At 38.0% G+C, this 27,036-nt stretch overlaps 1 protein-coding gene across 1 annotated transcript in view; it reads left to right on the forward strand.

The window, feature by feature from the left end:
- Positions 1-27,036, forward strand: part of LOC132816213 (zinc transporter ZIP12-like) — an 80,009-nt gene that overhangs the window by 28,673 nt on the left and 24,300 nt on the right. Inside the window, exons 4-13 of the mRNA XM_060825708.1 lie at positions 982-1,172; positions 3,971-4,148; positions 8,416-8,588; positions 10,296-10,433; positions 11,026-11,037; positions 12,307-12,325; positions 13,497-13,588; positions 15,064-15,139; positions 19,977-20,135; positions 25,696-25,883. Coding sequence (XP_060681691.1) covers positions 982-1,172; positions 3,971-4,148; positions 8,416-8,588; positions 10,296-10,433; positions 11,026-11,037; positions 12,307-12,325; positions 13,497-13,588; positions 15,064-15,139; positions 19,977-20,135; positions 25,696-25,883 — 1,226 coding nt within the window. The remainder of the gene's footprint in view (positions 1-981; positions 1,173-3,970; positions 4,149-8,415; positions 8,589-10,295; positions 10,434-11,025; positions 11,038-12,306; positions 12,326-13,496; positions 13,589-15,063; positions 15,140-19,976; positions 20,136-25,695; positions 25,884-27,036) is intronic.

Here is a 27,036-nt window from a genome sequence, read left to right on the forward strand (position 1 = left end):
TTATTAGCCCAATGTTCTTCCAGTAAATTTGTTTCCATGACCATTTCTCCAGCTCACAATTATAAAATTCAATTCTATAAATTGCTGTAATGAGATTGTGAAAACTTAAATTTAAAATAATTGTAAAATAACCATTAAAATAACATATCTAAGGCACTGCTTCTGCTTTGAATAATGGCAAGATAAAGGACAAAAATATGGGTGACATTTTGTCTGTCATTCCCTGATGATAAGGGACATAAAAGTGGCCCAACAGCCTGAGTGACTTATTAATAAAAACTTACAAAATAGGAGGAGGAGTAGGCCATTTGGCCGCTCCAAACTGCCCTATTCAACAAGGTCATAGCTGATCGGTTCCAGGCATCAACTCATCTTTTTGCTAGTTCAGCATAGCTGTCAACTCCATGATATTTCAAAATCTATCTAACTAATCTTTAAACACTTCCAGTAATCCAACCTCTGCAATCTGGCAGAAAGAATTCCAGAATTTCACGTGACTACTTCACATCTCAGCTTTATTGAGCGGATGTTTATTCTATAACTATGTGTTCTAGCTCCCCTCTCCCCCAAACTGGGGCCCTATGCTGTAATTCAAACACAATTACTATCTTTGACCAGAACAAGTCGGAGCCTTTGCAGTTTAAGGCCAACTGAAATAATCTGGACCATAGATAGCCAAGAAGATTCACCATTGCTGATGGCACAACCATAGGCCACAATAAAAACTCCACGGTTTTTGTCCTGCAGCTCATCCATCAGATTTAAATTGTAGCAGCTTTCCCGCCACGTGATGGAGCAGCCAATTTGAATGCGACAGATGGTTGCATGTTTAAAAATTTAAAATGAATCCTTCTATCTTTTTGTAGATTTTCTCTGCTTGAAAATGTGAAACAGGCAAGTTGTAATTGCTGCTAGGCAAACTGTACATGGTTTGTGGCATAAATGACCTATGTACATTCTCTTCCCTCCCCTTTCATTTAGACCTGAACCGCCTACTTAATCATCTGGGGTTGGGCAGATACTTTGAACAGCAGTCACATGGACACGTAAATGATAGAAGTACTGTGAAGCCAGTCAAAGGTTCTGGCCTTTTACTGTTTGAAGTAGAGCATAGCCAAGATCATCATGAGTGCAATCATATACGTGAGGATGATAGATTCACATGGGCAAAGGTAAAAGTAATGTAATTAATGACCTTAATTGATTTTTCTTTCACTGAGTTGCATCATTTTAAGTTTTTAAATCTCATGATTTTCTGTTATTAATTATAATATTTTATTAAAATTACAGTTGACCATAGTTTGTACCAAAAATGCAGTGGAGCATTGGAACTGATACAACTGGTGATGTTTATGCAGGTCAAAGTTCCAAAAATCTCAATGGGACAATCATCCACTCATTCAAATATCAGTTCAATTCTTCCTTCAAGTTTTTCTTATTGAACTTAATTGCATCAGTAGGCCATTTGTTCACTATGTTATCATTTTCGAGTAAAGTTATTTAAACAATGGTGGCCTTTATATTGTAATCTTCAGCCTATATCTTTTGGTCCTAATAGTTTTGGCAATCTTGAACACATTAAATTAATCTATTCTCTTAAGAATACTGAATGTTTGAATAATATCTCCTGTGAGCCATCATTTCTCCAGAGTAAACAATCCCAGGCTCTTCAACCTTTTATTCATAGTTCAAATGCCATAAGTTGCACATTAGTTTGGCTGCCTTTTCTGCATTAATGTCAAAGCCTGGATTCCCTCACTCTAGCACAGTGTTGAGACTTGTACACATTCTGAATTCGTGCAACATATTTATAAATGTAAACCTTCCTTTTTTTAGACTCAATATCATTTCCTGAAGATTATATTCACCTCTGGCTATATATCAGACAAATCATTTTTTTTAAATTCCTACTCATATTATGTGTATTCATTAATACACCAGGCTCCTCTCTTGCATTCCATGAAGTTACTGCCTATAGTTATACAGAAGATGCTATTGTGAAGTAGTTCAGAAAATGAGAAGGGACCTGAACATTAGCCACTAGATGTAAACAGAATAGGGTAAGGAACCTGGATGGACAGCATTGAAGGGAAAGATGAAAATATGAGATAAATGTAGAATGGACAGTAGTGAAAAAGAAAAAAAAGTTTAAATGACCGAAAAAAAAACATTGCTACTAGGCAAACTGTACATGGTTTGTGGCATAAGTGGCCTATTTACTTTCCCTTCTTTCCTCTTTCAGACCTGAACTGCCTATTTAATCATCTGGGGTTGGGAAGATACTTTGAACCGCAGTCACATGAACACGCACATGATAGAAGTACTATCGTTTACGTGTTAATGTGACTATCAAACCCTCGCCTTTTACTGTTTGAAATAGAGCATAGCTAATGGATAGCAGTAAAATGAAGTTGGATATTATGTGAAAATGGAGGGCAGTGAAAGAGCGGGAAATGAATGACAATGAAACTATGTTGAATTTGATGGAGTAGTGTCTCTGCAATCTTGCTTCAAATGGATAAAAATGCCTTGTTGTATCTATATTAAATTATCATTAAAAACTATAGTGGATGTGAGTTTGATGTGGCACAATGATTATTGAGATATCTTTTTGGCTAAGTGACAGGCTATTACATCGCAAAAGTCTTAAGTATAGCTTGTTTGTCAGCCCTTTAAGATAAAAGTTTTATTAACTCTGAAACATGAAATGGCTAAAATTACCAAAAATGGCATTACTTTATAGTAAGAAAATAACTTTTTTGTGTCTCTCCAATATTTGGATCCCCTCTTTACATTTTTTGTTTCTCATTTTTTTTTGTTTTTCATATGAAAGTGAAGAACAGTTATATATACCAAGTGCTTCACTTAGAAACCGCCTGTAACAAATCATTTTCAAGCGATGGTGATTCTTAAATTGCTAGCTTTTCGAAAGCCTCAGGTCAGCTTTTACCAGTTTTATGAGTTGGCCTGTTGCACAAGTACTTTGAATGCCATTAAAATTTATGCCTCTGCTTAACACACAACTGCAAAATTGAGATCAGCACCTTAGCGGAATGGTTGATCATTTCTCACTGTTTTGATTGCTGAAGAAGGGCTTATGCCCGAAACGTCGATTCTCCTGCTCTTCGGATGCTGCCTGGCCTGCTGTGTTTTTCCAGCACCACATTTTCAACTCCGGTCTCCAGCATCTGCAGTCCTCACTTTCTCCCCATTTCTCACTGTTCCATAGCATTGTACAGTGGGGGCTGCAAACAAGCTGCAGCATGACTTGATGGAGTAATGTTTCTGCAGTCTTGCTTCAATCAGCACTGCTCAGTGGAAACAGTATCAACAAGATACATTTTGCCATGGAAATTATTTTTAGAGGCAATATTTGTTTTCTGCTAATGGTGCTACCTATATTTATTCACCTCGATAGCCAAAAGGGTATACACCTAACACTGTTAAATTTAATAGGAAAAGTTAAAAAAAAAAGAAATTAGTCACCAGATTGTTTTCATGAGGGTGATATCATATCTTTGCATAAAGATGGATGTATTTAGGATGATTTCTCCTCAACACTCCATCCCCAATTCCCATGGCCTAACCTAGGTAAAAATGCATTGAGTGTGATCTGCCTGACCTGATCAAAGATTTCATTAAAATGGTTGAAAATGGGATATTGGATAACCACTGACATTTTAGTTGCCTATACGTTGATTATTAAAAATTCTCCTTTTACAGGTCAGACATTAAGGTTTATTATCTGTGGCTTATTTATATTATCTACCTTTCTGATTACCTCTTTGTGATTTAAGGTTATTGGTCTCTACAGAATGGACCTGCCATAAAAACAATTTTAGACATGTAATATGTATAGGTTGTCAATTTTTGCCGTACCTCATTAAAATGTGTGGCTTGTATATGGTCTTTTCTAGGTTTGTAAAAGCTTCAACTACAGATAAATTGACTGTCATATCCCCTCAACTAGGTTTGCTTTTCCGCTGAACAACTAATGGGAATCTTTGTAAATGGCAGTGATTTTGCAATTTCAAAAGAACACTTCAACCAGATCAGCCCAGCAATTATTCAACAGCTGCTTAGTGGAGCTTGTCAACACAGTGGACAGGAATATGCACAGTCTGTTGTCCTGCCAACTAACACTGAGAGTAAGTCATACTAAATAACATGGTTTTGTAATTGGCATCTCTACAATGGCAAAAGCAATACTTACACACATATATCCCATTATGTGATCCGTAGGGTTGACCAGCCACTAGGTTTATGCATTTTGTTGCAATTAAGCTCTCTGCTAGTCTTCCACAGATTCATTGGAAATATTTTCCCACACATCTTTCATTGAAATACATAGTATATCTTAGAGATCTGGGAATACAGGGCCCCATCATAGTGAATTTCTTGTGTTTTCTCAGCAAGGGGATCACTATGACTATTACAAACTAAATGTTCACATGATCCAAGCATGCATCAGCCTATTACATTTACTGACGGCTGAACCCTGTTCTAAGTTGCAGTCTGCTTGCATCAATATTTGACTCAGAACCAACCTCTCAAGCGCAACTTACAATACCTTTTGTGCATCTGCTAAAGTACTGTGTTTGGCAATGGTGTACAAGACATGACTTTTTCTTTGATGATTTCAGCAATATATTTGGAAGATGGAATGTATTGCCTGGAAATTGGTGGAGGTTGGGTCTATTTGTTGAGCATTGGATGATTACTTGGGCAGAAATTATGTAAGGGATATGAGGAAAAGGCAAGAGATTGGCACTAGATAGTAGAGTCAGTGCAGGCGAGATGAGCTGAATGGCCCCTTCTTCTGCCCCGTAGTGATGATGTAATTCTGAGATTTTTTTATTTGAAATAATTGTCTACAAGAGCTGGGTAAAGTCTTTTGGAAGTGACATAAAGCTTAGCTGGTGTCTGGAGAGTCAGTAAGGCACCTGAACAGTTTCTTTTCATGAGGGCCTGCTGCATTTTGTGTCACCCAGGCACCTGTCAGGCCAACAGTGAGCATTAGCCCAGGATCAAGGGCCTTGAAGGTACAAGTCCCATCACTGAGAGCTGTTAGCCAATCCTGAAGAAGGGTTATATCCAAAACGTCAACTTCTCTACCTTCTGATGCTGTCTGGCCTGCTGTGTTCTTCCAGCCTCCTGCTTGTCTAATCAGGAAGCCAACAGGTATTCTGTCTTTGGTGATGTCACTGAAGAAGGCTTTGGCTGTTATGGTTATTATTCCAACACACACCAGACTTTGGATTGAGATAGTCCAGATGACACGTATACAATGGCATGAAGGCATAGAGTTTGTGGTGGGGTGAGTAAGCAGCTAGAGCAAGTGGTGGTACCTGCACTCATTCAAAGAGGTCCTTCATTGATATTGATGTAGCACCATCCCAGCCCCTCCTTTATGGGAATAGAGGGTTTGCTTGTTGTGCTTCCAACATGAAATGATTGCTCTTGGATTAATGCCTCGAGTGGCCAAATTTTTTTTTATTCATTCACGGGATGTGGGCATCACTGGCAAGGCCACTATGTATTTGCCCTCTTTTGGCAATTATGAGTCAACCTCATCGTTATAGGTTTGTAAGCAAGACCTGGTAAGGATGGGAGATTTTGTTCTCTGGAAGACATGAGTGAACCAGATAGATTTTACTGACAATCGACACTGGTTTCACAGTCATCATTAAACATTTAAATTCCAAATATTTAAATGAATCTTTTGCCAGTAAGACACTAAGCATACAATGATGCATTGAAATTGGTATTGATTGCCTCATAAAGAATGCAACAGCAATGAGGTGGGGAAGACATGGAAGGGCTTTCTCCTGATGAACATACTTAGAGTACAGTGTCCTTATCCACAGTGCTTCTACTGCTTAAGTTCACCCCTGCCCCCAAACCCAACAAGTGGAAATGCCCAAGATTCTGCCCAATGAATAAAAGCCTTAGTGTAGCAGCCACGGAAACAAATGCAATGCTGAAAGTAAAATGGTGCTGAACAGTCAGATATTTAATAAATTGTTAGAGTTCTGATCTGTCTTCTTAATAAAGTAGGAATTTTGAGTAGAATTGACCATTTTTCTAAATGTTTCTTCAGCCCCAATTCATGTCACATCCTGTATGGTCAATAACTCATTTCTGTGTAAATATGTCAACGTGCAAATGTAAAATAGGGTCCTTGAGAGGTGATTTAATGAATAGTACATTGGATTGATATAGGCATAAAACACATTAAATTCAAATCCTTAACTCTGTTTTGAGGGAACTCATCTTGGGAAAAAGAAGCAACTTGATGTAAGCACTCATCATAAATAATTATACAAAAAAATGACATGATGGAAAGGGAGCATTTCAGAGCAAAGATGAAATCTCAGAAAATATAACTTTGTTTAATCAACTCCTACCCAGCATTGCAGACTGGTAGAGGTAGCAAATACCACAAAGTGGCAGCTGCAATCATCTGGGAATATACCACATAATTGCAGTGATATAGAAGTGACCATGACCATGAAAAGAAGAAATCCAGAAGACAAAAATCTATTCAAGCAAGTCAGTTTATTGCATTAAGACCATCATCACAGTAGGAATTCAGTCAGCAGCCATGATGGAGCAAACAGGCAATCTCAGCACTCCAAAGCACAACTTCATTCAGAAACTTGTAAGAAGCACAGAGATAAAAAAAAATGGCTTGGAAAAGAGAGATGAGTCAGCTATACATAGAAAACACAGAGATCTTAGCAAAGAAGAATAAAGTCCAGGAGATCAGGTGCCCTCCAGACAAGGTAACAGAACGACAAGCTCTGCAATGAGTGATGTCCTCTGTGAAGATATCTGAGAGATAAAGTATCCTCCTGCTGAGAAACAATCCACAGATCAGAATCAGGGTCAGCAGTACTGAAAGGAAAGACTTACCATTCTTCCAAGCTGAAAGATAATGCTTTCTGAAGGAATTTGTCCTGAATGCCTACATTTGTCAGTGACTTGGGGAAAATGAAGCAATGGTAAATGTAATATAGTTACATATATGATTGTATAATGAGCTAACAATGGGAAAAATGTTTTTGTGGAGATGCTGTACAAGCTCACGGTTCTGATGAGACTAATGTTGATAGTACATTGGTTCCACTCATACTACTGGGGTCACATAAGGTGACAAGAAGCTGTACTCCACTTTTCAGAATGTGCTAGACATTTCTGTCTCAGCTCGCTAATAATTATATCTTACTAAATATAGTGGTACTTATTGTTTTCTTATAATAAGCCATCTTGTTATCTGTGAACAAAGCCCCATTGCTGGGGTCCACATTTAGCCTTTTGGAACTAGCATGCCTCACTTCACCAGGTGTACAGCCATCAGGTCCGTGATGGAGAAATCCTGCCGAGGATATTCCCGTTTTATTGACCGTTAGAAAGGAAACTTAAAAGTTTGCCCATTATATTACTCTAAATAAGTGCTGGAAATGCTGCAAATCTGTTTGCTTTATACAGAACACTAGGGTAGCCCTGAGTAATTTCAAGGCTTATAATTTTTAATGAAGACTGAACTCAAAAGTTCATGTCAGTGAAAACATTAAACCAGAATTGAGAATTCTCCTATTGTTTAAAGACTGTATGTAAGTCCTTTGCAAGGCTTAAATGATAAAGTGCAAGTCATTGATCACATAGCCCAATGGGATTCTGCAGCTGAAAGAAAATTATTTGTTATTAAGAAAAAAAAGTGAATTTCATGAACCTTTCCAATATTCCAATTCTAAATGATGAGACACTTAACAAACTATCCAGGTCTTCTTCAATATATAATTTCAGTTACATCACACTGTGGGCTTTTACTATAAATTTTGCATCCTGTGACCTTAACGCCCACAATCACGTGAAGGAGCAGCACTCTGAAAGCTACTGCTTCCAAATAAACCTGTTGGACTATAACCTGGTGTTGAGTAATCTTTAACTTTGTACTCCCCAGTCCAACACCAGCACCTCCAAATCATGGACCTTTCCAATTGCACAAAATAATTTTGTCAACAGGCAGTCACATACAAATAATTTGACCTGGTGACATGAAAGCCACTGACAACATAAACTGTCAGGGTGATAATAGATAGCAACTGAAAAATTCTCTATCTCTATAGTTGGTGCCACCATCACCCACTACTCGCTGGGCCACCAATGGCCATTCCACTTCTAACAACTAATTATGGCACCTAATAAAGTTCATTTAAATTTCATTATACAGTATTTGCTATGGAATTTAATATTTCACTTTAGAAAGGATTTCCCTCTCTGTTTTCTATAATTAGGTTATGGCTTTTGACTAGAACATCCTATTTCTTTTGTTTTACATTTGGGTATTTGCATTTTCAACATATTTCTATGCACATCAGAAATGCTAATTGTGGTCTTTTTTTTTCTTAGAGTATGGATATAGCACAGTGGCTGTTTTGGTAATTACTGTGAGCTCCATGTGCGGCATCACCCTATTTATTTTCAACTCATGCCAACAGACATACCAGCTTATTCTGCAACTGTTTGTGGGTCTTGCTGTTGGAACAATGTCAGGTGATGCATTGATGCATCTTTTGCCACAGGTATGTTATGCAGAAAGTGACATGATTTGGTTGGCAAGACATGCTAGGTTATAGAGAGAGCAAGTTTATAAAATTCCTGACATCAAAGATCAAAGCTTCATGAAAAAAATACTCAGTGGCTGTGTTGTTGCAAGGTAATTCTATACCTTTGGAATTATAGCTTAGTTTTCCTGAGGATGCACAACTAGCAAATTACAATTCTTGGTAGTAACATGTACTTTGAAAATATATTTCTGTGTTAAACCTGACTGAGTGGCAGCAGCGAATATGGACAGCAGCAGTGCACATTTATAAAATACAGCAATAGCACCATCACTGCTGTTTAAGGCTTACAATGGAGTCATGATTTGGAGATGCTGATGTTGGACTGGGGTGTACAAAGTTAAAAATCACACAACACCAGGTTATAGTCCAACAGGTTTAATTAAAAGCACACTAGCTTTCAGAGCGACGCTCCATCAGGTGGTAGTGGAGGGCTCGATCGTAACACAGAATTTATAGCAAAAATTTACAGTGTGATGTAACTGAAATTATACATTGAAAAATTGATTGTCTGTTAAGCCTTTCATCTGTTAGAATACAGTGATAGTTTCACTTTTTTCATGTGTAAATCACAAAACCTTTTTTTAAAAAGTTGCATTCTCGGGTTAGCTGTTAACAATGGTGATAGCTAGACAATATGTTGAAGGTGTTGGCCCCTGTGTTCTCTGTCTATGCCATGATGTTTAGATTGATTCTAATCTAAAAAGTGAGATAACGGAGTTTTACATGAATTCATGCAGTTTTTGAGCTCAGAAGAAGGGGGTCATCACCTTCACCATATTGTCTAGCTATCACCATTGTTAACAGCTAACCCGAGAATGCAACTTTTAACAAAAAGGTTTTGTGATTTACACATGAAAGAAGTGAAACTATCACTGTATTCTAACAGATGAAAGGCTTAACAGACAATCAATTTTTCAATGTATAATTTTAGTTACATCACACTGTAAATTTTTGCTATAAATTCTGTGTTACGATCGAGCCCTCCACTATCAACTGATGAAGGAGCGTTGCTCCGAGAGCTAGTGTGCTTCCAATTAAACCTGTTAGACTATAACCTGGTGTTGTGTGATTTTTAACTTTGTACAATGGAGTCAATAGCCTAGCTACTGGTCGACATCATGCCAGAATTGCTGGTATAGAATGCACATAAAATAACACAAATGGGGATGAGCTACATGCTTAGTCATTCCAACATATTGTCAAAAACACAAGATCTTAAAAAGACTTGCTTTTAATCAATCTCAAGATGTCATAAATGCTTCACAACCAATTTAACTACTTTTTAAGTACTTTTTGTATGTGAAGTAAGGGACGTTACCCTTTAGATTGCCCTTCCCTGATCTTGATCATCTCAGCTCCCTAGCACCATCCTCTCTCCAGCTCTACCCGGGTTATTTGGGAGATCCATTGCCAGCTAATTGTCATTCAAAGTAAAATTTCTCATTCAGCTGCTTCAAATCATCCTGCATGGTTCCATCTCATTGAAGACCCAAGGCTTACTTATTTCATTGTAAGGATTGTTGCCTGAATAGAATAGTCTTATTTCCATTTTATAGGCCTCTATTTGGATAAACGTGGCAATGTTAAAAATTATGCCCTAATGTGCAATGAAGTCGTGAATCCAACTAATCAACCATTTTTGTTCATTACTCTTGTGCTAAGGTTCTTGGTCTACATACGCATGATCAAAAATATACTGAGCATTCTTCTCACGACAAAGAGTACATTTGGAAAATGCTTACTGTACTTGGTGGAATATATGCATTTTTCCTAATCGAAAAGCTGTTCACACTCATATTGGCATTAAGAGGTCAGGTAAGTCAAAAGATAAACATCTCTGAAAAATTTTCAACAACGTGCCTCAAAAGAGAGTTCACTCAATATTTGTTCTTATCCAAAGTAATCCTCCGATTGCTAATTACCATCAAGTGAAAACAATTGGCATTTTGTTTGTGCAATGGCAGTCTTGAAAAAGAATTAAACTTGGATTGGGATTTGCACTGGGGTTGAGAAGCTAATGTTGCAACCATTTCCTTGTTGGGGGTTCGGAATTTCACCGTCAATGTGTAGCAATTGGAACCAGGTTGACCTCGTTGACTACAAGGGCATTGTTTGACCCAGGTTACCAGTCCCAATCAGGAAAGCCCTGACTGACCGATATAACCAGGAGATGAGCTCTCCTCAGTCAAGTGACTAACTCTGAGCTGACTGGCCATAGCCAGTATGTTACTGTTATTCTTTTTTGATAACTGACTTTGGTCTCCAGAGAAAACAAAGTATATAACCAGGAGATAAGAATCTCCTCAATTCAGATGACTGACTCTGAGCCGACTGGCCATAGCTAGTATGTTACTATTATTCTTTTTTGATGACTGATTTCTGAGCTGGCCAGCCAGTGTACACTGTTATATTTCAATTCTTATTAGGGAACTGTTGTTTATTTTTTATTTTACTGGTTGATTGGAGCCTGTATGTTACTCTTAAAAAGGAATAATCAGGAGATTATATCTCCTCAGTCATGTGACTGACTCCAAGCTGGCTGGCTACACACAGTGTACTATGCACAAGTAAATAAAGGATGACCTGGTGATGGGATACTGGCCTCAGTGCTGATAGTTCACAATGATTATTGGGAAAATGAACACTAATTGGCTTTACAAAATGGGATTGAACAGCTGAAGAGTGGAAGACACAAAGGCAAATATTTTTGTGGCTGCCATTTCCAAAGAAAATGGAACTGCTGGGATTCAAGGATGAGAGACAGAGTTGGCACTCAGGACAGGACAATTCCTTGATTTTTCCAATATTGACATCCTTCATGAGGCTATGAGGGTGAGAAAGGAGAATCTCTTCTTGAGGGGGTGGAAAGAGGTGGTCAATCAACCAAACAAAACTCGTATGGTATCATGTGGGGAAAAGGTGATTGGCTGAAATGAGATCCCAAGAAATCAGGTCCAGTGCCATAAAATGTTGGTGGCCTTTCTGCGTTCTGGTATGATGAATGCAACATGGGACATGCTTTTGACTGTTCAATCTCATGCAGATGTTCCAGCTATGGTATGTATGTGCGAAGTGTTTACTGAGTCCTCGGTAAGATTAAGAGCCACAGTGCTGCTGAGGACTGACTGATATATACTGTTAATGATGGTTGGAGAAGCCAATGGTAACTAATCAAATATCTCCAGATAGTCTGTGTCCCAATGACAGTCTATGTTGAGGATATGATCTCAGTTGCGTTCCTGTCCCATGTCTCTTTCTCATGCCTACGACTCATTTACTGCTGCTGAGAACTATTACAAACTGACTAAAACCCCTTCAAATATATCAAGGAGATAGCCTAAGCCTAACTTTTATTTTATTTAAAGGCAAGTGTAAGTGTTGCATTCCAGATGTAATTCGACTGGCCATGCTACTCAGCTCTACGTAAAACACACTTTATTCTTACACACAGTTAAAATACCACCAAAATAAAAAAAAAATTGGTATGACTTTAACTCAATTGGAAAAACTTAACAGAATAATAGGTTATTTAACTACTAAACAGCAACTATAGTGTCGTCCCATAAACACACCCTTGGCAAAGGAAAATCTAGTAAAATAGATTGCCTCACATGCAATGTTTCTCTAATCCAGAAGAGAAATACACCAAGAGCAAATTCTGGCAGAGAGACAGAAAACTCCAGTCTTTTGCTGTGGCTAAGAAATGTTTAACAGCTTCCACAATCAACTTCAAAACCCCAACAACTGAAAGCTAAGTTAAAACCACAGACCTGACTCCACCTTCATGCTGCTTCTCTTGTTCTAGCTTAACCCCAGAGGTGCACAAGTTCTTTACTTCATTTGCTTGGATGAGACAACTCAGCACCTCTGGTTCAAAATCACTTTAAAAAAACCAAGACAAAATACACCTCTCAAAGCTCGAGTATCATCACAGGACTTTGAATCAAGATCAGAGGATAGTGTTCCAATTGCCAGCTGTTGCCTTCCTGGCCCTCACTGGGAACACATTCATACCTAAACCCCACTTTACAATGTCCCCACTAATACCAAGAGGATCATGACATCCTTTAGCGTTTGGTTAGAAATCTAAGTAGAGAGTGACTCTAAGTTTTTTTTTATTGCAGACTCCATATAATATCATAAATATCTGTATTAGTCACATTCCCATCACTAACTTGAACAGGATAGAGGAATGGATAAATTGGTGCAAGATAAATACTGTGCATCCAGTTGTTACAGTACAGCATGTGAGTTACCAGCTTGTATGGCATTCCATATAGGCTGCATGTTGATTTGCAGCAATAACAGAAAGAAGTCAAACTGTAGCACAGCAGGCAAGATGAATGCAGGCTCAATGATGTCAGATTTAGATCTGTAAGATAGAAAAGTCCATAAGTGACTATCAGAAGCATCTCCAAAAGCTCCTTCAACGTTTAAACTGATAATAGCCTGTTTAAGTTTCCTTCAATTTAACTTTCCCCACTTCTCATAGTTACTGGATGAGAGTAGTTATTGACAATATCAGATTGGAGGCTGAGTGTGTCTATCTTGTCTTCATTTGTATTCACGTTTGAAATTCCCATCAGTTTCAAATGGGCAGCTCTGGCAATCAGAAGGTAAGTACACCTGAAAATCACATGCAGGCATCAATGCATTGATCAATTAATGTTCTAATTTGCTGTTTGATTTTAGCTTAATTTCTACCCAATTTCCGAGCACCACAGAACTGTGGCATGATGTACATCTGTCCCCATCCACCAACTGCTTTTGATTCAATGAATTAAATCAAATGTTGCTGTTAAATTTTGGTAGAATTTGTATTAACTTTTTTGTACTATTTTCTTCAAAACTAGCGACTTGCAGCTGGGCACTTGGCACATTCACATGATCTTCCAATGGACTCGAACTTGAATATCCATTCAGAAGGAGGCAAGTCTATTTCCACAATGCAACTGGTAAGATACCCCTTGGATCAATGCTCAGCTAATGTTGTATAGTGGGTTATTGAATCACAACAAGAAAACTCTATAAACTGGACTTTACAAGTATTCAGTATTGCCACAGAACATTAGGCAACCAAATCATGGACCAGAGGAAATAAAACTGATAAATACACATTTCTTACTGCATCTTCTTCCTTATATATCACAATGTCTAATTATAAAACTCAGAACCATATAGGCCTTTCTCAGAAGTTTCAACCAAGAGCATGTGTAGTGACCAAATTACTAACATGTTTCTTCATACCCATTGAATGTATGTTTACAAGATTTATTTTCCCCCCAAAAGGCTTATTATACATTAAGGTAGCATCTGGAACATTTCCCATCCTACTGTTTGCTAGCTTCTTTCACTTTGGATCAAAAAGGCTGCTTAACTTCAGAGTTTCCAAGTGGACAGTAGTTTTGAACAATGGTTTAGTGGTTATGAGCCCAGTATGCTTTAACTGCATTATTCCCCTACACCTTTTGATTTATTGGTTGATCAGCTTTAAGTCTTTGTAATATGATTCATTGCAAATGGTACTTAGCAACCTAGTGTGTTAACCTCTAAGGAATCTTGCAGGTTGCATTCCATAATTTTTGAATGAACAGGAAGTGGGGACAGACTTCATTCATGAGCTGTCAAAGGAACTGATGTTCCTCTTATATATCAGTCTCTACACATACTCTATACTTGAAATACCAGACTGACTGCACTGTGCAGTGATGAACAATGACTGCCATACTTGTCTTGTGCACTGCATTTCTTTACTGTAATCTTATCTGAATCTATGATACTTTATTCCAGATTATGAAATTATTTGAGCATTAATTCTTGTAAAGCAAGTTGTTCTAAAAATGTATAGAAACTTTGGATAAATCAAAATGGCCCTTGTGGCTTTGCAAATATTCAGCAATGTATCCTAGCCCTTAAAATATTCAAAGGCATGCAAAAGTATCATTGATTCAGATGACCTGACAGTAAAGTAAGCAAGAACTTGTAAGATCTTTTAGAGATTAACACATTAGGTTACTGAATACCACTTTCATGCACCACCCTTTGCTAATTTAAAGCTGTTTGCAGGATCTGAGCTTTTCCTTGTAAAAGTCTGTTTGATTTCATCAAAATATTATATTGTGTAATGTTTAAATTAGGTTTGAATCAACTACATCAATGCTATTCATCTTTGTAATGACTCTTATTTATTCCTAAATATGTTTTTAAAGTGGCTTCATAATAGATAATTTAGCTCCAATAAGAATTAGCTTGTTTGAAGTTTGAAATATTTCCACATTAATTTAAAAATATTATACAACACCTTCTCCAAACACAATATGCTCTGATATTTGCTAACAACAATGAGTTAATGTTTATTTGGCAAATATGATGATAATGACTAGGACATCTTCTGTTACCTTATGTAAGCTTATTTCCTTTTTGAAAATAGGGAAATCCAGAAGATTCAGAAAATGTTGAAATTCCTACAAACAATGCAATAAACTCTCCTGACGAAAATGCCAGGAGTAAGTACTACTTTGTGAATAAAAGCAGAAGATACAAATATTTCCAATGTCTCACCTTGTAATGCAAGTGTTTTTCACAATTATATAATCTAAATGTTTTACACAATATGCACATGGAATTATCTTAACGTAGGTTCTAAAGCTTACCTGATACATTTAGTTATATAACATCCTGAGCTCATTAACCTACCAAGACCAACTTTAGATTGACAAATGGATCAATTGTCCTATTATTGACAACCAATCAAAACTAATTGGCAGAATCCGTACATAACAATTTCTTACTTACATTGTTATTAGCAGTGATTCATAATTAATCATTCTGATGGTATAAAACTTGAATACAGTTGGAAACAAAACATTTTGCCAAAATTTTGTGTCTTGCAGTCAACAGGACAATTCAAAAGAAATAACAATATAAAGGGATAATATTTAATCTGTATGAAAGAGTTTTGAATAGTTGATAAGTGAACTTTTGTTAGAGACTTGGTGATCTCTCATTATTTTTATTTTATTCTTTTATCAGTTTTGGTTTGGAGCTGTGAACTGGAAACTGCCAGCTAAAGATGACTTTGGGCTGTGGATAACAGTTTGTGTTAAAACTGAAACAGACAAATAAGCTTTTGTTTATTCATGAGGCCAGACCTAGAAGTCCAAAAGCTTGTATTTCCAAATAGACCCATTGGACTATCTGGTGCTGTGTGATTTTTAATTTTGTCCACCCCAATCCAACACTGGCACTTCCATTTTTGAACCCCAGGAATGATTTGAGTGATTATTTTCCAAACTGCTTTAAAAGCATTGATATCATTTTCCAAATAAGTCAAAAACTGTATGCAGTACTCCCAATTTGGTCTTACCAAGGCCCTATATAGCTGCAGTAGGCATCTTCTATTTCTACATTCCAATTCTCTTCCAATAAACGTTGACTGGGAATGCATGTGACACTCTACATTGCTCTATTTGAAAAATCTTACATGGACTCTGCAGCTAGTGACCAAGGGTGCTGTTTGCCCCAGGAAATCAACACTACTCAAATAAATATTTCATCCAATGAATTTCATTAGAGAAAGAACATAAACTTAGCACAGCCATACATTTCATTTTTAAAGCAATTGCCATTTAACCAGATTCTTGACATTTAATCAATCTTCATATACTTTGCTCCATATGTTTCATGCAACTTAAAGAATGATCTTCTCAAATCTAGAGAAGTTTCAGGTTGTGAATTAGAAGTATGTGTTAATAGTATTGTCCAAGTTATACTGTGTATCATACTGAAAAATGTTTTATTAATTATAAATTCCTCAATATACAAGTTATCAATGGCATTAAAGCTTAATACAGATATTCTAAAGCATATGGGATAAAGAAATGTAAACAATACTTGATTAATTAAATTTTCATCTAATATGGTATTGAGACTTGTTTGTTACTTCAAGACAATTGAAATCTTCATGAAGTGTTGATTTCAATTTTTGCAGAAGGAGACATTGCAGAATTAATCAAAAAGCAGAATACTGCAAATGTTTAATATCTGAGATAAAAACAGATGACGCTTGCAATACTCAAACAAGTCAAGCAACTTCATATGAAGAGAGAAAAAAAGTGTTAATACTTCATGTTGATGACTTTTCCTCACAACTGGGAGAAGTTAGAGGTGGGATATGTTTTGGTCATGGGTGAATGGGACACAAACAAAACAAAATCTGTGACAGGATGGAAGACAGGAGAGACTGAATCACCCAGACCTGGTTTCTCATTCCTAGGTTGGGAGTGCAGAATCAGAATACTTCTCATCTCCACTAAACGTGACCTGGGAAAACAGCCTAGAAGTGAGATTTTCATTCTTGATGGCAGAGTTCCCTGTGACTCGAGCCAGGTGACCCTGAATGAGATCAGAGGATGCCAGCGGTGAATTGGAGCTGAGCTAAGAGCTCTGTGCACCAGCAATGTATTAAAGTTTCAAAAGAAAAGAATGAAAGCTCTCACCTCCCATATGCCTCTTGTGTCTCAACCGTGCCTGTCCATGCCACATCATGCCCCCAGAAATGACATGACATCTCATAGCCATGTGCTAACATGCCCCAACACTCATCCCATTAGCCCTCATACTTTGTGCCAATCCATGATTCTCATCGACAATTGTTTTCCCTACAATTACAATTCCAACACACCCAGCCGATATTTGGACCCATCCAAAAATGAAATAATATAAGTTCTATGTATCCATTTTAGACTTCAGTACACTATATTGGAAAACATACACTCATTCATAAAAGCCTATTTATTACATTTGTATTCTTTCAACCGCAAGGTAAAGTCACTATAGTCTTAACAGACCATAGGGCCGATCCCACATTAGAGAGAGAGAGAACTAGTGTGGTTTAACCCGAGAGTCACCATGCCTCAGGTGAGGGGAGAGGTTGAGGAGTTTTATCCTTCATGGTAACCTCAGCTTCCCCATTCAAATATGCAATACGTTTAAAAACAAATATTTCATTCAAGTACACAGTTCCTTATACCAGCAAGCATTTGAATTCATAATCCTACACCTCTGTGAAGCTGTCAGTCAAACAGTGAAATTTCAGTCAGCCTGCTGTGATGATTCATGGCTGTGAAATCAGTAATGCAGCACTAATCCAGTAATGAAAACCCAAGGCTTATGACAAAAGACCAAGTAAAATAACAAGAGGTTTTTTAGCACATTGGATTGTTTCCAAAGATGCAATGGGCACATCTTTAAAATGCTTTGACAGCTTTACAGGATCTTTTGATGAATTCTGTTGACATCCTTGACAGGTTCCTTTGACTGTTTTAAAAAATAGAATGACACAGTATGGAAACAGGCCCTTTAGCCTACTATGTGCTAACCATGATGCCATACTAAACTAATCTCATTTGCCTGTAAATGGTCTGTATGCCCCTATGTTATGCCTATTCACAAATCTGTCTAAATGCCTGTTGAACTTTGCTTTTTTTATCTGCTTCTACCACCTCTCATGGCAGCTCATTGCAGACACCTGCCCTCCTCTGTATAACAGATAAACCTTGCACATCTCCTTTAAACCTTCACCCCTCTCACTTTAGAACTACGTCCTCATGTATTTGATATTTCCATCCTGAGAGAAAAAAAATCTTTGACTATCCACCCTATCCTTGCTCATCATAAGTTTATATGCTTTTCTCAGGTTGTCTCTCAATCTTTGATGATCTAGTGAAAACAATTCAAGTTTGTCCAACCTCTTCTTATAGCTAATATACACCAATCAAGGCAACATCCTGGTAAACTTCCTTTGCACCCTCTCCAAAGCCTCCACATATTTCTTTTCATGTGGTGACCAAAACTACACAAAATACTCCAAATGAAGTCCAACTAAAATTTTATCCAGCAACACGTCTTGCCAATTTTCATATTCAATGCCCCTCCTAATGAAGCCAAGCATGTCGTTTGCCTTTTTATCACCTTATCCAATTATGTTGCCATTTTCAGGGAGCTATGGACGTGGAGTCCAAGATCCTTGTGTAAATCAATGCTCCTAAGGGTCCTTTCATTTAACTTCCCAAAATGCATTACCTCACACTTCTTTATATTAAATTCCATCTGCTATTTCTCCATCCAACTTTCTAACTGATCTGTATCCTACAGTCTCCTTGGACAACATTCCTTATAATTCACAACTCCCCCCATTTTCATGATGTCTGCAAACTTACTAAGTATATTTTTATATAAATCATTATCATCAACCCCATATCTTAATCTTTTAGACCAGTCTATTATAAAGGACCTTGTCAAATGCTTCATGTATGCACCATCTGCTGCTTTACCTTCTGCAATCATTTTTGTCACTTCCTCAAGATCAATCATTTGTTTTTTAAGGACCTTTGACAGATGCTGTTTATAGGTCTTTTTAATAGTTTTGATAGATCTGTGGTCAGTTCCAATGAGCTTGACAGTTAATGAGTTCAGCTGAAAATGTGTTGCTGGTTAAAGCACAGCAGGTCAGGCAGCATCCAAGGAACAGGAAATTCGACGTTTCGGGCCAGAGCGCTTCATCAGGAAATGCACTTTTATGCACAGTTGTGCCTGACCTCTTCCTGAAGAAGGGCTTATGCCTGAAACGTCGATTCTCCTGTTCCTTGGATGCTGCCTGACCTGCTGCACTTTTCCAGCAACACATTTTCAGCTCTGATCTCCAGCATTTGCAGTCCTCACTTTCTCCTCTCCCAAAAGGTACCTGATCTCTGCCAAAGGGCACATGACCTTCTCCCAGAAGTGCTCCAGGTCCATATTCAAAGAGAAACCTTAACTCTTCAAACAGCATCCCGGCTATCCAAGGTGAAGCAATGCTTTACAATCACTTCCTTCAAGTTAGTTGACTGTATTCACTTAGAAGGCCCTATAAAGCCTTCCAGACCCAACAATTTCAGATGATAAAATCTGCCTCATATTTCGTTTTCTTCACTTTGCGTATTTCAAATTTTCTCTTGTGTTTAGTTAAAGTCAGTCACACTTGTATTCTTGTACATCTTTGTTTCTGTTTCTTCTCTTGCCCACCACCTTCACTGAGCCCTGCACAACTTACACTTCTGTCATTAAATTTTCTGTCATTAACCCGACAGAATACCTTCCTCAGTCATCTTCTGCTCAGATTCTGTTACATCTTTGACATTTCCCAGTTCTAATGAAATATCATCAACCTGAAACCTTTGTTTCTTCCTCCACAGATGCTGCCAGACCTGCTGATTTTCTGTGATTTCTGTTTGAACATGTGAATTAATGACAGGTGTATTCCCATTTCTTTCTCTAACATCAAGGACAATTTATTCTTTGCAGAGGAACCATTTAACCTACTTGCTGTCATGATTGTGGTGGGTGACAGCATGCACAACTTTGCTGATGGTCTCGCCATTGGTGCAGCTTTCTCATCATCAATTGAAAGTGGTATTACCACCACCATTGCTATTTTGTTTCATGAAATTCCCCACGAAATGGGTGAGTTATTGGTTAACTACTCTATCTTGAAATCAAGTCTTGCAAATGTAGTCTCGCAAATTGTATTGATTAACTTTGTTGCAAATGTCATGATGGAAATGATTGAAAGTTGAGATAATTGCATTGAAACCTCTCTAAAGCGATAAAAAGTGAACACCCTGAAATTCCTTGCTATTTTTGTCAAGTTGCTGTCTTAAAATTAACGTGCCTCCAATCTGGGATGGCAGCTGCTCTCACTGTGCTACTTGCTTCACAATGGCTGAACTGTAGTTTGAAATTTGCAGCTGGAAGTACATTGCATAATTCATAATGTGAGATGGTGTTACAGTTCCCAGATCCTAAACTTTAATGTCTTTTCCAATAGATGGCACTCATACAACTGAGTACTTACTATTGACTCATTCAACTTGCTTATGAATACCTATTGTTGATCAGATGCAAAGAATTCTTAATGAATTCCAGTTTTTTTTTTAGAACTTGCTGTGTTGCATTCATTATTGCCAATTCAGTCCTCTGATCTTTTCAAGTTAACTCATCAAATAAACAGTTAGCTTGTGTTTTCTGTGAATATTAACTCCTTATAACATTTGAAAGAAAAACTGAAAACTATTTACTAATTAAAGATATGCCTTTATGCAAATGTTCAATGACATTTTCATTGGATTCTTAAGGTCCACTCTCACTGCCCAGAATGATCATGGGAAGCTTTACAATATGCCCTTCCTGATGAAAGGCTTATGCTCGAAACATCAATTCTCCTGCTCCTTGGATGCTGCTTGACCTGCTGAATTTTCCAGCACCATAGCCTTGACTTTGATCTCACTTTCTCCCAATATGTCCTTGGCTATAGCACACATTTGGAGCTCACAGTGTTTTGTGAAATTTGCCATCTGCAAAGGCCTGGACATAGAGATTCCCAGGAAACTGGTCCTAACCTTTTTGAGGCCAAACAGAATGGAATAGAACATCAACATACCAGTCTGTGGTCATACTGGTAGGGATCATTTTATTAATGTAACATTCTCATTTGGTCAACACAGAACTTAAAGGCTGAAATCACTCAAGATGACTAATGCAGACCTTCAACATCAACTCTGATTCCCTGCATGATCCCCATATGTTCTGTGTCCTAAAATCTAGCAATCTCGGCCTAGTCCTGGACTCATCAACCAGGGCATGTCAAAACAAGTTTTATACATTTCAGAAAGATCATCGTTCATACTCCTCAACAGCGAACAATATAAGCCCATTCTACTCAATCTCTCCTTGTGGATAGATATCTCATTCTAGAAATCTAGGGAACCTTTATTGGAACTTGTCCAAGGAAAGTAGATACATCTGTAGGTAAGGAGACCAGAATTCTGGACCTTATTTTAGAAACAACCTCACCAAAGTTGTTGTGGTTCTGTTCGCCACAACAGAACCACAACAATGGTACTGTTGGCTAGACAACGGAATGAGGGCATACCGCAACCCAAAGGACTAGCCACACTACGATACATCAAGAGCATTGCCGAACTGACAGCCAGACTACTGCGAACACTAGGACTCATAATAGCACACAAACCAACAGCCACTCTCATACACCAACTCACCAGAATAAAGGACCCGATACCCAGCATGAGCAAAACCAATGTAGTGCACAAAATCCCAAGCAAGGACTGCACAAAGCACTACATAGGACAAACAGGAAGACAGCTAACGGTCCACATCCATGAACACCAACTAGCCATGTAACAACACGACCAGCTATCCTTAGTAGCCACACACTCAGATGACAAGCAACATAAGTTTGACTGGGACAACACTACTAATATAGGACAAGCCAAACAGAGAACAGCCAGGGAATTCCTAGAGGCATGGCATTCATCCACAGATTCAATCAATAAGCACATCGACCTGGAACCAATATACCGGCCACTGCAGTGTACAGCTGAAACTGACAACCGGAAGCGGCAGATACAAATCACTATAAATGCTGGAGGAAACATAACAGAAGCGCTTCACAGGAGGCTCCCAAACACTGAGGATGTCACCTAGACAGGGGACGAAATGTCTGCAACACAAATTCCCAGCTCGGCGAACAGAACCAAAACAACGAGCACCCGAGCTACAAATCTTCTCAAAAACTTTGAATGCTTACAAACTGTTCGAGAAGGGGAACCATGGACAGGCAATTGATGCTAGCCAGCCAGCAATATCTGTGTCTGAGTGAATTTAAAAAAAGCTTTTATATGTCTTTGCTATTTGTTTTAAATTTTTTGCTGGCTTGATGTCATATCTTATTTTCTCCCTCTTTAGCAATTTCTTGCACATCATTTATGAAATTTTAAAACCCTTCAAATCTTCTAGCTGCTTATTAGTTTTGGTGATGTAATAAGCTTCTTCTTTAAATTTATACTTCTTTTAACTGCTCTAGCTAGGGCATGGTTATATCATTTTTTCCAGAGAAGTTTATTCCTGATATGAATATATAATCACTGAAAATTATGATTTAATTCTTTAAATGTTTGTCATTGTTTATCTATCATCATACCTTTTAATCCAATTTCACAATCCTCTTCAGCCAGCAATATCCTCATATCACTAATCTAAATTGACTTTGTTTAAATTCAAACGATTATTTAATACTTAACCATATTATTGTGAAATGTAATATGAAATTTGTTCATTTTTTAATCACTCTTCCCCACAGGATCCTTTATTATATGATTACTAGTTATTATTCCTGCCTTTTTACACAATATTAGGTCCAAAATAACTTGTTCCCATAGTGATTCTTCAATAAATTGGTGTCATTACAAACTTATCGTAGCTAAGTTTGTATTGTCAGCGCATTCTCTGAGGGGTATGAGAAAATAGGCGTCAGGCAAAACATCCCGAAAACTAAGGTTCCTTACAAGTCTACTCCTGCTACACAACACTGTCAACCCACCTATCAACATCCAAAATGAGCCCTGAGCAACGTGAATCATTTCCCATACCATGGGAGCCTTGTCTCGATGTGAGTGGACATTGACGATGAAATCCAACATCAACACCAACAGCAGGGCAGACTGAATGCTTGAAGGTCAAGACCTCAAATCCAAGATCAATAGAGTAGGGGAATGGGTCTGGGTGGGTTACTCTTCGGAGAGTCAGTGTGGACTTGTTGGGCCAAATGGCCTGTTTCCACACTGTATGGATTCTATAATGCTATGATCATTGTCTACAGAGCAGCAGTGGTCCCCACCTTCCTCTGTATATCAGAAACAGGAACCAATGTATAATAAACACCACAGATCCCTGGAGAGTTAGCACCAGCATTGTGTTTGAAACATTCTGCAAAACCACTAGCAGGATAGGTGTACTAATGTAAACATCCTCTCCCAGGTCAGTAAGACCAATATAGAGGCCCTGGTCATGCTTGACTTGACCAGCTGCGATGGATGAATCACCTTCTGGACATGAGACTCCCTAAACAAGAGCTCTACTCTGAGCTCTGCAATGGTAGGTGGCCACTAGGAGGGCAGAGGAAATGCTACAAGGACACATTGAAACAAATGCAACATTCTGCTGGTACATGGGAGTTACTTACCCTAGAATGTACAAAATTGCAAAGGTACATCTGCGAAAGCACTTTGAGCATTACCAAGTGGAACACCTGGAAGCACAGCACAAGCAACTCAGAATTCCCACCCTCCCGCAAGCAAAGAAATTGCTGGAAAAACTCAATGGTTTTGGCAGCATCTGGGGAGAGAAATTAGAGTTAATATTTCAAGTCCAGTGATTCTTCTTCAGAACAGAGTCCATCAGATCTGCAGAGATTTTCTAGCAATTTATGTTTTTGTTACTTTGTGACTTGTTTTTAGCCCATATTGTCTTAAGAGTTTCACTCACACCTTCAAATAAATGATTTAGAACTTTCAACCAATTACTGTACTGGACATCATACCATACTTCATTAACCCTCTATGACAATGAAAGTTATTATTATTGAATACATTACCTTGGAATGAGTGACCTTTATAAATATAATGAGTATGAGTGATTAATGTGGATTATGTAAGTGCATTACCTCCTTTAATAAAACAAATACAAATGATCGTGAACCCAACCATATTTTCTCATAATATATTTCCTCTATTTTTGAAAATATGTCTTTCTTATGGGAAAAAAATGATCACTGCTAGTACCAAAATGTGATGGTAATATCTTTAAAAATTATTTATTACACTGACTTTAAAGTAAATTGAAAACAAAACAGATATGTGGTCTAAAATTGGTTTCTTATTTGTCATCAGATCATTTTGTGTAACTGAAAGTTGACACTTTCACCTTTTGTTCCTATCAAGTGGTTTTTCTAAGTGCAGTTTGTGGCCCAGTATCATGAGAGGTGGCTGATTACTACTGTAGCAATAGGTGCCCCTCAGTGTAAGCTAACCACAGGAGTGAACCACTGTGGGACTTGCCTGTGAAACTTTTGCCTAAGCAGCAAGGTATGACTTCCTAGGTGGGCTCAGACATTGATGTTGAAAAATAGTTGTTTGAAATTTGCTATTGTATTGAGAAATGGCAAGTCACTTCTAGTCACTTCACCATTGAACTCTTCATCCGTATCTCTAGAAATTATCTAGCGGGTCTATTGATAGCTATAAAAGTACTGGATAATTCTGAAAGAAAGCAACCTGCCTCCTAGCCAGAGTCTGAAATGCAGTAAACAGTGAACATATACGCAGAGCTTCCAGATAAAAGCCTGAGGGTGAGGACCAGATCAAACTCAGTTGGAGTAGCAGCGGGAGAGGAATGGAGTGGAGCGGAGCAAATCTTCCCTGAATCCAGAGGCTGAGCTCCTGAAGTGGCATCAGAGTTCAAAAAGTAATGTGGGGCAGCTTCAGAACCAGCTTTAAGGACTGAGTGAGTAGCATCGGGAGGAAAACAATCTTAAGGCTTTATTTTTATAGTTTGTAGTTTATTAGGAATAGGGACAGAGACATTGAGAAATTTGTTTGTAAATAGGGGTTAAGGTTGAGTAATTTGTTCTTACGTTATTGTGTGTAGTTAGCAAGGAACACAATAGCAGGAGAACTTGTTGTTGTAGAATGTTCTCCTGCAATATGTGGGAAATCCATGTATGTAGGAACTATGGTGATCTGAAGTTCCTGATTGACCTCTTAAAGTAGCTGGAGGTGCAAATGGACTCAATATGGAACATCAATGATATTGAGGACATTGTGGTTAGCACATTTGGCAAGCTAGTCACACTACCAGTTAGGACCACACAGATGGAAAAGCATTGGGGACCACCAGGAAGATGAGTAAGTGTGGCAAGGCACTGCAGGAGTCCTCTGTTACCTCCCCCTATCAAAGAGATAATGGAACTGGAAGCAACTAGAAGGTTCAGTTTATTTCTGTGGACAGAGCAGCTTTTCTTTGTCCCTAGCTTGCTATTACCACATTGAATACATTTAGTAATGTTATATCTCACCAACTATCAGAATTTCTGGGCCATTGATTCTGTGCAGTAAGTACATTATATTGCCTGCATTTTCCAATCATGATGCTTCTTATTTTCATGCAGGGGACTTTGCTGTACTTCTGAATTCTGGATTATCCATTAAGCTAGCCATGCTGATGAATTTATTAAGTGCACTAACAGCTTTTGTTGGACTCTACATTGGTCTGTCTCTGTCAGCTGATCTTAATATTCAACAGTGGATTTTTACCGTAACCGCAGGCATGTTCCTTTACCTTTCGCTGGTGGAAATGGTGAGTAGAAGACATCCAATATCTATTACCAACTTCATTAAAACTTTGAGAGATGCATTGTATTTTAGCACCCTATTTAGGACCAACAATAAATTGTACTCTGGTAGATTTAACCTGAAACAAAATTCCAAGACATTTCCTAACTGGTGAAGGAGAGAATATTTGCAGCTATCAAAAGTTTGTTTCTAGAGATGAGCTTTTGGATGATTTTTACAGGAGGCAAAAGTAATTCCTTGAAGAAAAATATCTGTTGAGAGCCTAGAGAGGTTTCAAAACGTTTGGCCCTAGGTGTTTCTAGTATTTCTATTGTTTGTGGTCTATTTCAGTCAACGGAGCATGGGTGGAGTCAAACATTATCATATGTTACATAACAATGACATCAGGACCTCCTTCTTAATAGTTTAAGCTGGATATACTGGGTTTTACAGTTAAAGTACAGAGGAGAAGATTTCAAGAAAGTGGGCATAAATGAGAAAAGATGAGCAAGCAAGTCATGTACAGCAAGAGATGCTGCCATGAAGATTATGCTTACTTTGTAAATATATATCAACCATATGCAGCATGATTCAGCAACATCCAGATTCAGGCTAATAAGTAGCAAGTAACATTTGTGCTACACAAGTAGGTACAGACCTTCTCCAGTGTGAAAGAATATGTCCAAGTCACTTTGACATTCAATGGCAATACCATCACAGAAGCCCCACAGAAAACATTCCAGTAGTTGCCATTGATCAGAAACTGAATTGGACCAGCTATATAAATACTGAGACTAGAATTGCTCTAACTCTAGTACATCGGATGGATCAGTTTTTGTCCAATGTGTACAGTATGTCGAATGGCTGACAAGAGGCGAGGCCACACTGGATTTGGTGCTTGGTAATGAACCAGGCCAGGTGTACGATTTAGTTGTAGGTGAGCACTTTGCAGAGAGTGACCATAATTCAGTTACATTTAGTTGAGTGATGGAAAGGGATAAGTGCATACCACAGGTAAGGAGTTATCAATGGGGCAAGGGCAATTATAATGCGATTAGGCAAGTATTAGAATGCATAGAATGGGTAGCAAAATGCAGGGGATGCAGACAATGGAAATGTGGAGCTGGTTTAAGGAACAGATATTGCATGTCCTTGATAGGTATGTCCCTGTCAGGCAG

This window comes from Hemiscyllium ocellatum, chromosome 5 (assembly GCF_020745735.1).
Source record: "Hemiscyllium ocellatum isolate sHemOce1 chromosome 5, sHemOce1.pat.X.cur, whole genome shotgun sequence".
Classification (NCBI taxonomy): Eukaryota; Metazoa; Chordata; class Chondrichthyes; order Orectolobiformes; family Hemiscylliidae; genus Hemiscyllium; species Hemiscyllium ocellatum.